This window comes from Monodelphis domestica, chromosome 2, assembly GCF_027887165.1.
Source record: "Monodelphis domestica isolate mMonDom1 chromosome 2, mMonDom1.pri, whole genome shotgun sequence".
Lineage (NCBI taxonomy): Eukaryota > Metazoa > Chordata > Mammalia > Didelphimorphia > Didelphidae > Monodelphis > Monodelphis domestica.
In genome coordinates this window covers 216,328,525-216,343,165 of record NC_077228.1, presented here as the reverse complement: position 1 = coordinate 216,343,165, position 14,641 = coordinate 216,328,525, and the positions used below count along the sequence as shown (strand labels likewise).

The following is a 14,641-nucleotide window of genomic DNA, read 5'->3' as shown; positions in this document are numbered from 1 at the left end:
AGATTAATGGAGTATGGGTGTCATCTGAAGGAAAACCCCTGCTCCCTAGAAGTTTCTATAGCCAAATTTGCCAATCTATTCATAAAAATGGTCATTTTGGCACCCAGGGCATCATGGACTCTGTCAAGAGAGTATGGATAGCCCCTGGTATAACTACTATAGCCTCTAAAGTATGTTCAGCCTGCCCTATCTGCCAGGCATATAACCAACATGCATATCGTGGAAAAGCCTTTGGGGGTCGTCCTCTGGCGTACACACCTTTTGAACATCTACAGATAGATTTCATAACAATGCCAAAGGCTGGACGTTATAAATTTTGTCTAGTAATTGTAGATCAACTAACCAGATGGCTGGAAGCATTTCCTACGACCTGAGCCACAGCAGATTTTGTTGCAAAGATACTTTTAAAGGAAATTATTCCTCCTTTTGGCCTGCCAGCATGTATTGACACCGATAGAAGGAGTCATTTTACCGATTCTGTCTTAAACCAAATATATTCTTGCTTGGGGATAACTCCAAAATTCCATGTTCCATATCACCCCCAGAGCTCAGGCCAAGTGGAGAGGATGAATAAAGAACTTAAGACTATGATTGGCAAATTATGCACTGAGACCCATTTAAAATGGCCTGAAATTCTCCCTCTGGCCCTATTTTATCTTAGAAGCAGGCCTAGAGGAGATTTACATATTTCACCATTTGAGATGCTTTTTAGACATCCGCCTATACAGGCTAAGCCTTTCTCCCCGGCTTATACATCGCTATTAGGGGGAGATATTACTATTGCTTCCTATATACAGGAGTTACAATACAAACTACGTGAACTTCATGAATCTGGAGCTACAGTACAAGCTGGACCATTAGACTTTTCTCTGCATGACCTGAACCCAGGAGATAAAGTTTATATCAAGAATTTCAAGCGAACTGGAGCAACTCAACCTTCATGGGAAGGACCATTCCAAATATTATTAACTACTCCAACATCTATAAAGATTGGAGAAAGAGACTCTTGGATTCACTGCTCACATGGGAAGAAAGCATCTTTTGCTGAGACTGATTGACTGTATCCTATCATATGAATTGTGACTCTATCTTATCATATGAATTGGAGATAATAATCCATAGACAAATGGATGCTGTTTTTTCAAGAACACATTGAATTACTGATTTTTTTCTCATTTTTCTTATTTCTTTTCTTTTATTTTTTGATCAGAATATTGAATTTTTTTCTCATTTTTTGTACTGAAGGTACACATAATTAATATTAATATTATTTTTTTCCTGCAGTAATACAAGTTAATATATATACTCTTGCTATAATATCAATATATGCCTAAAAGCTTTAAACTATGGGAACCTGCCATTTATTGATAAAATATTATAGGACTGTGATTAATGTTTGTGTCTGATTCCAGGAAAAGGGATAAAAACAAGGAGCACAGACTAAACCTGAATAGTGCCAATAGAGCACACAAGAAATATCAAAGTGAGACTCGAGGTTGCGACGCTTAACTTATGTTTAAGTCATAGGACTTCCTTGCATCTACACTCTTTACGAAGTACTCAAACAAGTACAAAGCTTGACTATCATGCTGGCTCCCTATATCCCTGAATGGAAAAAAAAATCATATGAGGGAATGACATTTCCCCTTCAAAATAGAATTCTAATTCTTTTCTTCTTATATTATGGCAACTTCCTGTAGTCTTGGCTACAAATGGCTAAGTGAAATATTACTGCATTCTGTCCTACATACTTGTGGGATAGAAATTACTTTAAACTGGACCTATACAAGGCCTATTTTGAATTTTTCTTATGTTTTTGATTATTTTTCTATTCTTTTGATAATTGACACATACACCCCCATAACTGAACATTGCATTCTGAGCTAAACTTGATATTTTTTTAATACTTACTTCAGGGGGGATTGTATTTTAATTTAAAATCTAAGATTTTTTTTTATTTTTGAATTTTTTTTGTTTGAGATTGTATTTTTATAAAAATCCAAGAATTTTGAATTTTATTTAAGATTTTACTGTTATAAAAAATCAAAGATTTTGATTCTGTTCGAGAAAAGATCTTCAAGAAAGAAGCTTGAAACTTTTATATCCAGAGAATGAACTGTTGCAGAAAGATGCCAAAAACCTATACTTCATCAAGAAAATCAAGAATGAACTTTGGATATGATTGATTGGACTGAACTTTTGATTGAACATTTATTGTAATTGTACACATTTATGCCAAAAGGGACTGCCCCTAATTTGGCTTTCTGTCAATGCGCCTAGCAAACATTGGTTTTGCTTTCTTTTCTTTTCTATTTCCTCTCTCACTATTATAATTTCTCTTAGAAAATTGAATATTGTGTGTATCTATAGTTAGAAGTGCATTTAGAACTACAAAATGATTATGTTAAATGATCAATGGGGAGACTAGTCTCCCAATGATCATCAGGGGTGATTGTAAACCTTAAAATTTCTTAGACTTATGAATGTTGGAAATTTCCCCATTGGGAAATCTCATACTGGAAAACATTTCCTACTGATAGTAAGAACTCTATTGGAATGTGAAACCCCTTGGCATGGGAGGATCCTTCTCCTCCCTGCTTAAGACTACTTTAGGACAGAAACCTTTTGCTAAACAATGGAAAGGGTTTTGACCTATGCTTAAGCATAGAACAGGAAGTTCTTTGAGTCATGATTGATTTTAGAATTGATACAATAGAGATACTTGGAATGACAGAACCGGGTCTTGGAAAATACAATCTCCACCCTACTTAGAGTAACAGGATTTAGGAAGGGCTGCAGCAAAGATCAAGATTTAATTATTTGAGAATATGACCTTCAACAGACATGTGCAAAGCCACAGACCTCTGGGCGGTCCTGGGTTAAACTAGAGCCACCATTGGCACAGGGGAGACATCGACAGTGATTGGTAGATGTGAGAACTGAGGGGAGGGAACTTAGATGGTTTCCTTAAGGATAGCGGGGTCTGAGGAGAGAGGAGGAGAGTTTTTTGCTCTGAAAGGTTTTGCTCTGAAGGAATCTGGAGGTGGAGGCCCCTGAGACTGTTTCTCCATTTTGGTCACGTGAGTGATAGGGACTGATCTCTTTTCTTTGCCTCAGCTATCTAAGGGCTTGGGCCTTTGGCCCAGCCTAAGGAGAGGGGGTATTTAAGTCCTATTCCCTTCTCTCCCCTTTCTCTCTCTCTCTCTCTCTCTCTCTCTCTCTCTCTCTCTCTCTAATACTTTTCTTCCTCCTGTTTGTAATTAAAAACTCCAAAAGGTTGACTGCTGACTTGAGTTTTCATTTAGGAATTACATAGCTGAATTCCTTGGCGACCTTAAATTAATATATATCAGTCTTTTAAAGTGATTTTGATATCACAAGTGTCACAGAACTAGCTCCTTATGAGAGAGGAATAACTGCTATTCTAATATTTAATACCATGCTGCCTTATTATCCTAAGGCAGTGAACTGGTGAACCTATGGCATGGGTGCCAAAGATGGCATTCAGAGTGCTCTCTGTGGACAAATCTCTCCACCCCCCACCCCCCATTCATTACTAAAAAGGCAGAGGGACTCAGGAGGAACTGCTCCCTTTCCCCCCTCCACCATGCCTGATAACATTTTTTCAATCACCTGCCCCCTCCACCCAGCAGCCCAATGGGAGTGCCTCCACCCTCCCCTGTGTGGGGTAATTGGGGGGAAGGGCACACATGGCATTCAGTGGTGGGGAGGGGCATAGCACAAGGTCTGGGTGGGGAGCAGCCCAACACTTCATCACTAAAAGTTTTGCCATCACTGTCTTAGGGCCCACACTCCTCTTTTCCATCTTGAATGAAGAAATGATGGTCTTTATTAAAAGTCTTCATGTGTATTAATGTAACAATGAGTAGTAATTACTAAGAAAGTTTTTAATTGGTTATATTAGCATTTAATGTTTTAAATAAGAAATTTTAATAATTTTTAAAGTCTTAATGTTTACTTGGTATCTGCTGGTGTGCTTCAGTGCTTAATGATGAGTCCCATGTTTAGTTTGGGTTTTAAATATATTTTTCTCTTCCTTTCTCATGTATCTCTACTCATCAGTTTAAGATTTTTAGCTTCTCTTTTCTCTCTAAAGCACTTAAGTATGTTACTGAAGGTAGACTCTGGTTGAAAAGGAAATTCTCTTAATCAATTTCTGTAGATGTTGATCCCTACAAGACCTTAGGAGAAAATATAAAATTCTTCATTGAGGTTAGAGGCAGAGGGTTGAATTTCTTTTTAAAACAAAAACTAAACCACTGACTTATTTTCTACCTCCATGAAAATGCAAAATGAAGAGTCATTAAATCCCAATTAATTTCCTTAATGTTTAAGATGAGAATGAATGGGCACTTAATTGAATAGATGAAAAGGAAGTTTGTTTTCTGTATAATAATAAAAATCACATTTATATTTCTTATCAGGAAGATGGCTGACATCTTAACCAAAATGGAGCTATGTCCCTACTGTAGGAAACAATTTAAACGATTAAAGTCTCATTTGCCTTACTGTAAGAAGATAAGACCTATTCTTTCTGATTCAAATATTACTTCCAAGGCAGTAATCCTCCAAGCCCCCAAAATAAAGGAGCTATGGAAAAAATCAGCAAAAGCTAATGCTGATGGTGAAGAGTCATGTAAAGAAAGTCAAAGGAAGAGAAGAAACACAAACCTTATAAAAGATAAACTACATATTGCTGCCTTTGAAATGGGAACCAATGTGCAGACAAATAAAGACCTGAAGAAGCAAATTAAACAGAGTCCCCAAATGACACAGACTCCTCCTAGACCAAGGAGGGTTTTTTTTCTGGATGAGAATAGGCTTCAGCTTTCTGCAGCAAAAAAATTTACAAGATATTTACCTAAACCAAAGGAAGACAAGAGCAAAAGTCTTTCAGAAATTTGGGGAAGCAACTCTTCTGAATGCTCTTCTATCAAAGAAGACAAAAGATATCCTTCAAGCTTCCTCAATTATATGAAAATTGAGCAACCAGGACAGAAAATACTGGCAGAAACATTAGATTTACCTTTCAGTGATCAGAGTTTTCCTAGTCTTGAGAGAAGTCAAAATCCTTCTGCAACTTTACAAAGCAATGAGAGAGGCCCTAAAACTAATGACCCCATCTCAGAAACCTCATCCAGTGTCAATAATTCTGAGACCCAGAGAAGAAACATAGAACCACTCTTCACAGGTAACTTGTATAAGGCACTCCAAATTGGGGGAATGGAGAACTATCACATCAAACATGGAGCAAAGAAAAAAGAGTTTCACTGTGGGCTAGATGCAACTAGAAAGGGAAGTTTGAATAGAGGATTTGAAGGCATTAACACATCACCTGAGGCAGAAGTACTGAAATTGGATTATGTGAGAGCTGGCCCTAAGAAACATATGAATAACAGTGATTTAGCTATGGAGAAGATACCTTACCATGATGATGATGATGATGATATAGCTTTGTTGTCTTCAAGGGGTTCAACTCATGAAAAGTTTCTTTCTTTGGCAGAATTTGGTAACCAAAGTCTCTCTGCTTTGGTTTTAAGATATCTACAAGAAGAGGAAGATGGGTACCAGGCTCAGTTCATTCAAAACAATCCACTGGAAAGTAAAAAACCAATTTCTTCAGAGTCTGACTCTGATTCCAAAAGTTGGGTGTCCCATACTGGATGTCATCGACAATCTGTAAACCCAGACTGGCATGGTGCTCCTAAAAACTTAATCAATGGTCATGTCAAAGCCTCTGACAACAAGAGCCTACCTAGGTCCATGGGCCTAGAGTGGTTTCCAGAACTTTATCCTGGGTATCAACATTTGAGAGTATTGCCAAGGAAACCTAAGCGAAGGAATACTGATATCCAGAAACCTCACCACAACTTCCCAGAAATGGAAGGATTCTTAAATGGTAAATGAGTAGATTATTTAAAATATTTAACCTTCCTGAAGATTCTATATTGATGTAGATAGCAAATAAAATTTTGAATTCTTATTTATATTTTTACTGATTTCACTCCTTTCCACACTGATAGTTTAAGTGCCTGACAGAATTATCATTGCCCCTTAAACGATAGTTGTTTTATGCCCATTTTCCAGGGCCAAGATTTGAGTAATATCAAAAAGGGATAAGGAGGAGAAGGAAAAGTAAGTACTGGGTATACAGTATGAATGTAGAATATGGCATCCTTATTTGGAGTAGGGATTTGGGCCCCTAACTAGAGAGCACCTGGGTAAAAAAACATACAGGACTTCTATCAAGCCTGACTTTGAGGCTTTTCTGAGGCAGAGACTTCTTATTTGCTCCTTTTCCAGGGTCAGTTCACAAATAGGCACAGCCAACTAGAAGAGCTAGATATGGGACTCATGAACTAGTCAACTGATAACAACTCACTTGTTAAACTTGGTCCTTAACTTTTCATCTGGCTGTGCCTTTTGAAATTGGACCAAACTATACAGTTGTAATCAAAAGAGTTTCCTGGTTTTCCTTAAAAGAACTAAGATTCTATCAGGTCCTGATCAGAAGCTTCAAAGTACTGTCTATGGTCTAAGATTCTTGGTTTTCTTAGATGCCTCACTGTTTCATTTTGGCAGAAAATTTTAGGGGATCCATAATTAGGTTTGAACTTGGTTCAAAAGGGGGGAGAAGGATTATACTTAGAGACCAGAAAACTGGGTTTGAATCCTAGTTCCAATACTTATTTCACATGTGACCTTGGGTAATAACTTCTTAGAACTTCAGTTTCTTAATAAATAGGGATAATATTTATAATGCTGTCCTTCTAAAGTTGTTGTAAGGAAAGAAAGCACTTTGCACTCCTTAAATACTATATAGATCTGAGCTATTTCTTGCTTTCTAGAAATACCAAAGATTTTTTTTCCCCTCCAGAGCTATTTACTTAATTGTACTCTCCTCCAAAGCACCAAAAAAGAATTTTTTTTAAATATTTACCACATTTTAGTCCACAAGACAGATGTCTACATTTTGGTGTTTTATTATTAAAGGAAGACTAATAGCCAATATAATTTTTTTTCACTTTCCTTAGGAGGTCTTCCCTCAGGATCTACAGATAACAAGGATTTTGACATAAGCCATCTTTTGAAGCTTTGATCCTAAACTCTTTTAAAAACACTATGTTATTGATAATACTGCTGTCTTACATTTGATTAGATCTTTGCAGTTTTTCCACATAAATTATTTCAGTTTGATCATGAAATCCCCATGAGGCAAGCAGGACCAGTTGTGTTCCTCCTGTTTTATAGATAAGTAAACAAGTACAGAAAAGTGAAATTATTTATTCTAAGTCATATAATAGCTCATGATGCTGGAGTTCCTGTAGAACCCGGGTCTCTTTACTACCAATTCCTTTCCACTTTTTCACACTATATAGTAAATATATGTGATAATTTTCCCATAACAGGGAAAGGGACTCCTTTTTGTGAGTTCTAACACCCTTTACAGAGTTAATGGTAGTTACCAGTCAGGATTGTTGTGAGGATAAAATGAGATGATAATTGTCAAGTACTTATCAGTGCCTGGAAAATAGTAAGTGCTATTATTATTATTATTGTTATTGTTATTATTATATAGCTATTATTATTATTGTCCAGTTTCCTTTTGTAGGTAAAGGTCTTTCTGTCCAGTCTTGGTAACTGGATTAGAATAGAGATAATCTCTTTAAACATTGAAGTAGGAAGATAATTCATCAGGCTTATGAATACAATGACTAGAGCTGTATGTCTTTCCCTAATCACCTTCATTTTTACTAGAGCAGGTCAAGGGGTCAAAATTATAAGATTAAACAGGTTATGAATAGACAAATTATTTCTCTAAGCCAACTTGGATCTTTATTAAAAACTACATGGTATAGTGGAAATAAAGCTGGGCTTAGAGTCATTAAAAAAAATCAAAACAACCTTACATGGTAGAGTTTATCTAGGTGGTTCAGTTGATTGAGAACCAGGCCTAGAAATGGGAGGTTCTGGCTTTAAATCTGGCCTTAGACATTTCCTAGCAGTGTGACCTTGGGCAAGTCACTTAACCCTCATTGCCTAGCCCCCACAGCCCTTGCCACTTTTCTACCTTGGAACCAATCTACAGTATTGATTGTAAGATGGAATAAGATGATTTAAAACAAAACAAACAAAAAAATGAATTCCAAGGGAGGGGATTAAAACCATATTCTTTATCTTTGCTAATTAGAGGCCTTTTAATATCCAAATATTTGAGCTGAAAACCACATTTAATGACATATGTATTTTTGAAGGAACTCTCAGCTGATGCTTTAATTAAAACTTTAATCAAACCCCTATCCACTTTCAGTGTAGTGATAAAGCTTGATTTCTACAGAAGACGAAGTTTCTCCACTGAGACAGAATAATTTCCTTTTAGGCTTCATTCTTAGATCATTTTGATGGTTTCTGATACCTGCTCCAGGTTGATCATGGTTAGCTTTGGTGCCATCATAGCAGGTTCTCATGTTTTTGGATCAGCATTGAGAAAGATGGGATCTTTTCCATCTTGGATTCAGGAACTAAGGTAGCAGGCCTGAGGCTATTCCTAAATAACTAATAACCTTCAAAAATTCTGGGACTTCAGTTTGATTTATAATTAGTTGATTTAGAGGTCAGTGCTGACCCATCGGACTTATTGACAATGATCAGTGGTTCCTCTATAAACCAAGTTGCTTTGTTTGGAACATATGCAAGGGTTAGAAACATCTCTTAGTGGGTAATAGGGCTGGCACCTCTGGAGACATTGTCATTTCAAAAGGCTAATACTGATTCTTTGGGTAGTACTACTGTTTAGAAATCGGTAGATATCAAGGAAAGATTATTTAGAAGAAGAAGAGAATTTTGAGTGATATTCATGCTTAGGAAACAGAAGATGAATGATAAACTAGCAAAGAAGACTGTAAAGAGTAAGGAGAGAACAGTTTTGGTGGAGCAGTGGCCTTGGAATTGTAAGAGTGAGTTCAGGATGGAACAAAAACCTTGGAGACTAGTTAATTCTTTCTAAGACCATTCAGGCCTGGTGGGTGATGAAGGACTTTGAAGCTAGATTTCATGATTCTGCCAAGTTAGTGTCTTGCTGGGATTAGGGAAGTACCAAAATCTGTTCCTGTAATTTTGGTGAACAGGAACAGAAGGTCATTTTTAGTGAATCAAAGAAGCTTCTGGTTCCAGAAAAATAGGTGTTAAGTTTGCATAGGCTTGGATGTAGAGAGACAGACTTAGTTGGTCGTGGATCATAAATCAGGAGAAGAGACAAGGCCCAAGGACCACTCCCAAAAGTTCAGAAAAAACAAACAAACTCTAGTTTTTATAGGCTTAGAATGATATAAAGGCAGGGCTTAGAAAAAACAAGTGTCTCAGGCTCAAGAAAAAGGGAAGATTCATAGGGAATGTGTATGTTTCTGAGATTTTTTTCAACAAGAACAGGTTCTTAAGATCAAAGACATTATTTTGGGGATTTGGTGACATTCAGGGATCCTGAATCCAAAGGGACTCTGTGGGTATATTTTAGAATCGAGGGGTCCAGGCTTCTAGAACCTAGGATATATAGGCAACTTCTTGGGACCCAGATAATGCAAGAGTTAGGGTTAAGACTAGGCTTTAAGTAGCATGCACAGAAAAAGGTTATCAGGCTTTTCAAAGCTTGATAGAGGGAATAAATTCCAGTTACAATGTGTCATTGCTAAGACTGCTCCTAGAGTCTGATAAAAAAAAAATCACTCAGGAGAGATCAGGCCAGGTCCCAGGTCACCTAGCAGAGTGGTATATTTAGGTTGGTTTGTATACTTAATGTGTATGTTGCTTTTATTGGAATCTTGAGAAAAGGCTCAAATGCCAAGACTTGAGTGACCATAAGATAGGACAGGCAAAATAAAATGCATTGCTGATTAGAAAATGTGACAGTTCTGTTTTGTCCCAAGGGAGTCAACAGATTGCAAAGTTTAAGTTAGCAGTAGTGGTTATGAAAATGGAAATGGGTCCCACAGTTGGATTCAAGAAGGCACACATGATTGGAAGAGATCTGGGAGTTGGGATATTCATGACCTTTGTAATGAAGTTGTTACACAGACACACACACTCTCTCTCTCCAAGATATATTCTTCCTTTTCCCATTGATCCTCTTCTCATCTGGCTAGTTTCATTTCTACCACTGTCATGCTTCTAGGTCATATTTCTTGGAGTTAATCATAACTTCTCTTCATTGTGACTTGATGATAACTTGTTCTTGCCTAGTAGTTTTTATCTGCCCTATAAAGTTTTCTTCAGAAATATCACACTATGCCCTATTGAATTAATTTACACAATTTCCAGCTATGCCACTGCTGATAGTAATTTGCCATAGACAAGCCTGAATCATAGGTTATCAAAGGAAAATGCTTTCTTCTTATTTCATGTGGTTAGAGAGGATGTGGGACAAAGATGAAAAACATAAACTTCCCCTTTGCAAAGTTGATGCACTTACATTTATTCATGTATGAAATATGGATAGGAAATATTGCTGGTTTGGTTTCCAGATGGAAATAAGATAGAGAAAATAATGGTTACTAGTAAAGTGAAAGTGAAGTAGTTCAGCTGTGTGGAAAATATAATGACCAATAGTATTTCTTAATGCTGTAGTACATGAAAGTAATATTGTTTTAGGTAAAGTGTTGATGTTGATGTTGGCTTTTGCCTCTGATACTCATGTGCTCTGTGACCCTGGCAAATCACTACATCTTTCTGTGGCTCAGGCAACTATAGGACTCCACAGGTCAGAGAACCTGGAATGGAATCCTAGCTCTATCATTTACTACCTGGGTGACCATTTGGTTAAATCACTTTACCTCTGGGTCTCACTCCTTCATCTTTAAAATATGAAGATTAATCTGAGATGATTGTTTGGGTCCTTTCCAACTCTAAATATTTGATCTACTAAGAAGTTGAGAGGTTGCCTGGTGCTCAATTAGTTGAGGCTGTAGGGGAAGAACTTGGTATAGTATGAGGGCAAGGACTTGAGTGGCATTGGGATGAGACAGATGAAGAATATAGCTTTGAAGAAGGTGTTGAGAGCATACCAGGGAGACTACGGGGTGCGGACAAATTGGAAAGTTCAACTGAGGTAATTGTGATGTGGGCAAAACAAAGTTACACTGACATAACTGCAAAAGTACTGCATACATAAAAATTATGAGCTTCCTTAATAGAACAAAGTCTATTGTCACAATTCTTGGAAACTCCAGCCTGTTGAAAATTTTTTCTCAAATCTTTGGAAAGGATTTTGTGCCAGGGTTTACATGACAGATGTCCAGTGTGTTGCCTAAGCCATTTTTTATTGCCTAGAACATGACTATGCTCTAGCCCATCTTGGAGAACTTTCAACACCTTAGTTATCAAATTGTCCCTCTTCTATGAAAATCTGGTGGGAGGAAAGAATGAAATTAGATTTCTAGGGCAAAGAAGTCGAAATTGGATGACATTTTACCGAAGATTCTGTTTGCATCCGTAGTTCCACTTTTGGAAAAAAGTCTGATGGATATAAAGATTGGAAACCTTCCATCCTGGCTTACAATGTCCAACTTCTCTTTAATGGGGCTGCTGGGAACAGTTCAAAAAGGTGAGACTGGATTGATGATGATTCAGTTACTGGGTTTAGATGATTTTATAAACTTTCTTTACAAGTCTCTATATCTGTGGTATTTATGCCACTGTATTTGTCATTTCGTGTGCAATAACCTAACCCTATCTCAATCCTTGGATGTGATTTAGCATGAAAACATGTAACCTGTAGATACCTATATTGATTGCCTGAAACATATAGACCATCCCAAGCCTCATATTATATAATGATGTTTCCCCATGAAAGTCTTGACCTTAGCTTCTAAGGAAGAATAAAACTGCTTTGGAGCCTTTCTCAGTATTTGAAGGGACTAGATTAATTGTTATTTAAGGTCCTTCACTTAGTCTAACATTCTGGGAGTACTTTATGGAGTTATGCCTTCATTTCCCAGGCCAAAGGCCTAAGAGAAAAGACTTTGAAAAATAAAGTTCCAGAATTAGAGTTCACTAACAAGTAGACTCATGCTTCTTTTTAAACAGCCTGGATTAAATACCAAAAATATAACAACTTGAAGAAGGGTAGCGTCGGTGGCATCACCATGCTCTTTGCTGGATACTGTGTCCTTTGCTACAGCTGGAGTTTCAAACACCTGAGTAAGATTTCCTGGCTTTTGGGCTTGAATTTATAAACCCTTGAATTACAGACAAAGTTAAATATTAGGGAACGATTTATCTGCTTACCAAGGAATGCCCTGTGCTTTTGACCTTTCTTTTCCTACAAAGTTTACACATACAAGATGCCTTTGCCCCTCAGTAGCTTTCTAGAGTCTTCAGTACTCTGATAATACTCATATTATCTTCTCCCACCTGCTAAATGTTTTGATCACAACTGTACTTGCCCATTCATTTTTTTTAGGTCCTTTGATACATAAACCTTGAGTTCTTTAGGCAACAGTGATTTACCCTAAAGCAAAGAAGTAGTCACTTCAGGCTTCACATTTGGACATAGCTAAACGAACCCTTTCTAGATCTAGACTGAGTCCAGATTAGAGGCTAAAAGTAAAACCCTCTAAGTGACCATGCCTGAGTATGGCTCTAGATCTTCAAGTCAGAAGACAAATAGTGACCATTTGAAGACCTTGTTAAATCAGCCTGACATTTAACTCAACACTCTTTGCACGCCTGGCATTTCCTGCTAAACAAGCTTCCTAACTTTGCCAGTACATTCCCCACTCTTTTCCCCTCCCTGTCAGAGGTAGTTTACATAGGGAAACAGGGTATGAGGGACAAAATATCCTTTGAGCTTTTGATTTCCCGAGCTGTTTGGGATCTAGGCTGAAAGAAAAGCTAAATCTGGGATTTTGAATCTCAACTTGTACCAAAGGACTTTACTTCCTTTCTTGGTCAATAATTGTTGCCTCTTAAACCTTCCTTGTTTTTCCCTTCTCAAAGAGCTGCAGCATTGGCGCAAACAGTACTGATCAGGAACCCATGCATCGTGTCAAGAGTTCTTCTGATAGATTGGGAGAAACACAGTGAGAACCACTGTAATTCATGTTAAAGCAAATATTTTACTTCAGAAGAGGAGAGAGGGAATAGCAAAGTTCCTGAACCATATTTTTAAAATATAATTAAAAAAATTAGTGCTGAGACATTATTCTCATTGTCAGAATTTTGTTAATTAGAAATTTCTGAAAAGAAAATAGTCAAACTAAAGTTGTGCCTGAGCACATAGACTGACTTCCTTGGCTAACCTGAATGGAGGGTGTGGAGTAGAAAAGCAATAAACATTCCTTATATTATTTTAGTACTGTATTACAGTTAACCTGTGTGTTGGAGTCCTAGTTTTAAAAGGAAGAAGAGATAAATTGCAGTAATTCTAATACTTACTACGGCATGGCCAAGAAAATGGATGTTTTCTCCTAGAATTTAGTTCAGATCTAGCCTACTGGTACCAGCCTCATCCATAATTCCATATGAGGTTTCCATATCAGGAAAACTTGATGCCCATCTTCTCTAGACCAGGAATTTCTGAAATAATCCTAAGGGAAACACTTTGGAGCTCTCAGTTTCCCACCTACATATTTTATTTGCTCCAGTCCTTTACCCACCTTCCTCCAGCACCCTTCTATTGCCTTTTATAAGTCAACAATAATGCTAAAGTCTTACCTTGTCCTAGCTCTAACATTTGTATTTTAAATAAGGGTCTTCTCAAGACAATCTCTTGGCCTAAAGGAGTGATCAATGTTGGGAATTTCTGGTATAGTCAGGTTAAAAAATTTTTTATTTTAGCCAGGTGCCTCTCAAAAAACCCTCAAAAAACCAAAACCACAACATACAGCTTAACTGTCTTAGGGAACTTTAATGCATTAGCCAAGGACTAAGATATAAAATGTTATTTTATTCTTTTTTTTTAACCCTTACCTTCCATCTTGTAATCAATACTGTGTATCGATTCCAAGGCAGAAGGGTGGCAAGGGCTGGGCAATGAGGGGTCAAGTGACTTGCCCAGGGTCACACAGCTAGGAAGTGTCTGAGGCCAAAATTGAACCCAGACTCTCCTATCTCTAGGCCTGGCTCTTAATCTGCTGAGCCACCCAGCTGCCCCCTAAAATGTTATTTTTAAGCCTATAAGATAGACTGACTGCTAAACTTAAGTGCTTAGCCATGAATGTGACATTAGCAGTCTACTTCAATGCTAAAAAAATTGTAGCTGTTTTAGTGTACTCTAGTATAGGATTTATTAGAGAGTATGTTCATAACAATTTTTGCCAGGCAGCTGCCTCTGTTTAACAAAGCTAACATTTTAAAGGAAGGAATATCCCTGTGGGTTTGTTAGTATTTTGTTTTTACAGAAAAGAAACTCATATCTAATGATGGCATTGAAACTTTGTCAGTAAGTAGCCAGATTTTCATCAGGACAGATGTGATACATTTAGTTGATAAAAATGAAGTTGCTTTGAGTCTAAACTAAACTGTACTCTTTTGCCCATTCCCTTATAATTCATTCACATCTTGACTAATCACCACTATAGAGAACTTATGTTCTCTCACACTCCCAAATGCTAGTTGCTACCTGGAG

The 14,641-nt window shown here is 37.3% G+C and overlaps 1 protein-coding gene across 5 annotated transcripts in view; it reads left to right on the top strand.

Annotated features, from left to right (window-relative positions):
* Nucleotides 1-14,641, top strand: part of C2H17orf80 (chromosome 2 C17orf80 homolog) — a 49,193-nt gene that overhangs the window by 13,794 nt on the left and 20,758 nt on the right. For 3 of the 5 annotated variants that reach the window (XM_056817212.1, XM_007482709.3, XM_056817213.1), the window contains exons 2-5: nt 4,446-5,920; nt 11,510-11,617; nt 12,100-12,213; nt 13,012-13,227. In XM_056817212.1, coding sequence (XP_056673190.1) covers nt 4,450-5,920; nt 11,510-11,617; nt 12,100-12,213; nt 13,012-13,040 — 1,722 coding nt within the window. In that variant the 5' untranslated portion in view covers nt 4,446-4,449 and the 3' untranslated portion in view covers nt 13,041-13,227. Of the gene's footprint in view, nt 1-4,445; nt 5,921-11,509; nt 11,618-12,099; nt 12,214-13,011; nt 13,228-14,641 lie in introns of those variants that run through there. The other 2 variants (XM_056817214.1, XM_056817215.1) reach the window with 2 other exon arrangements.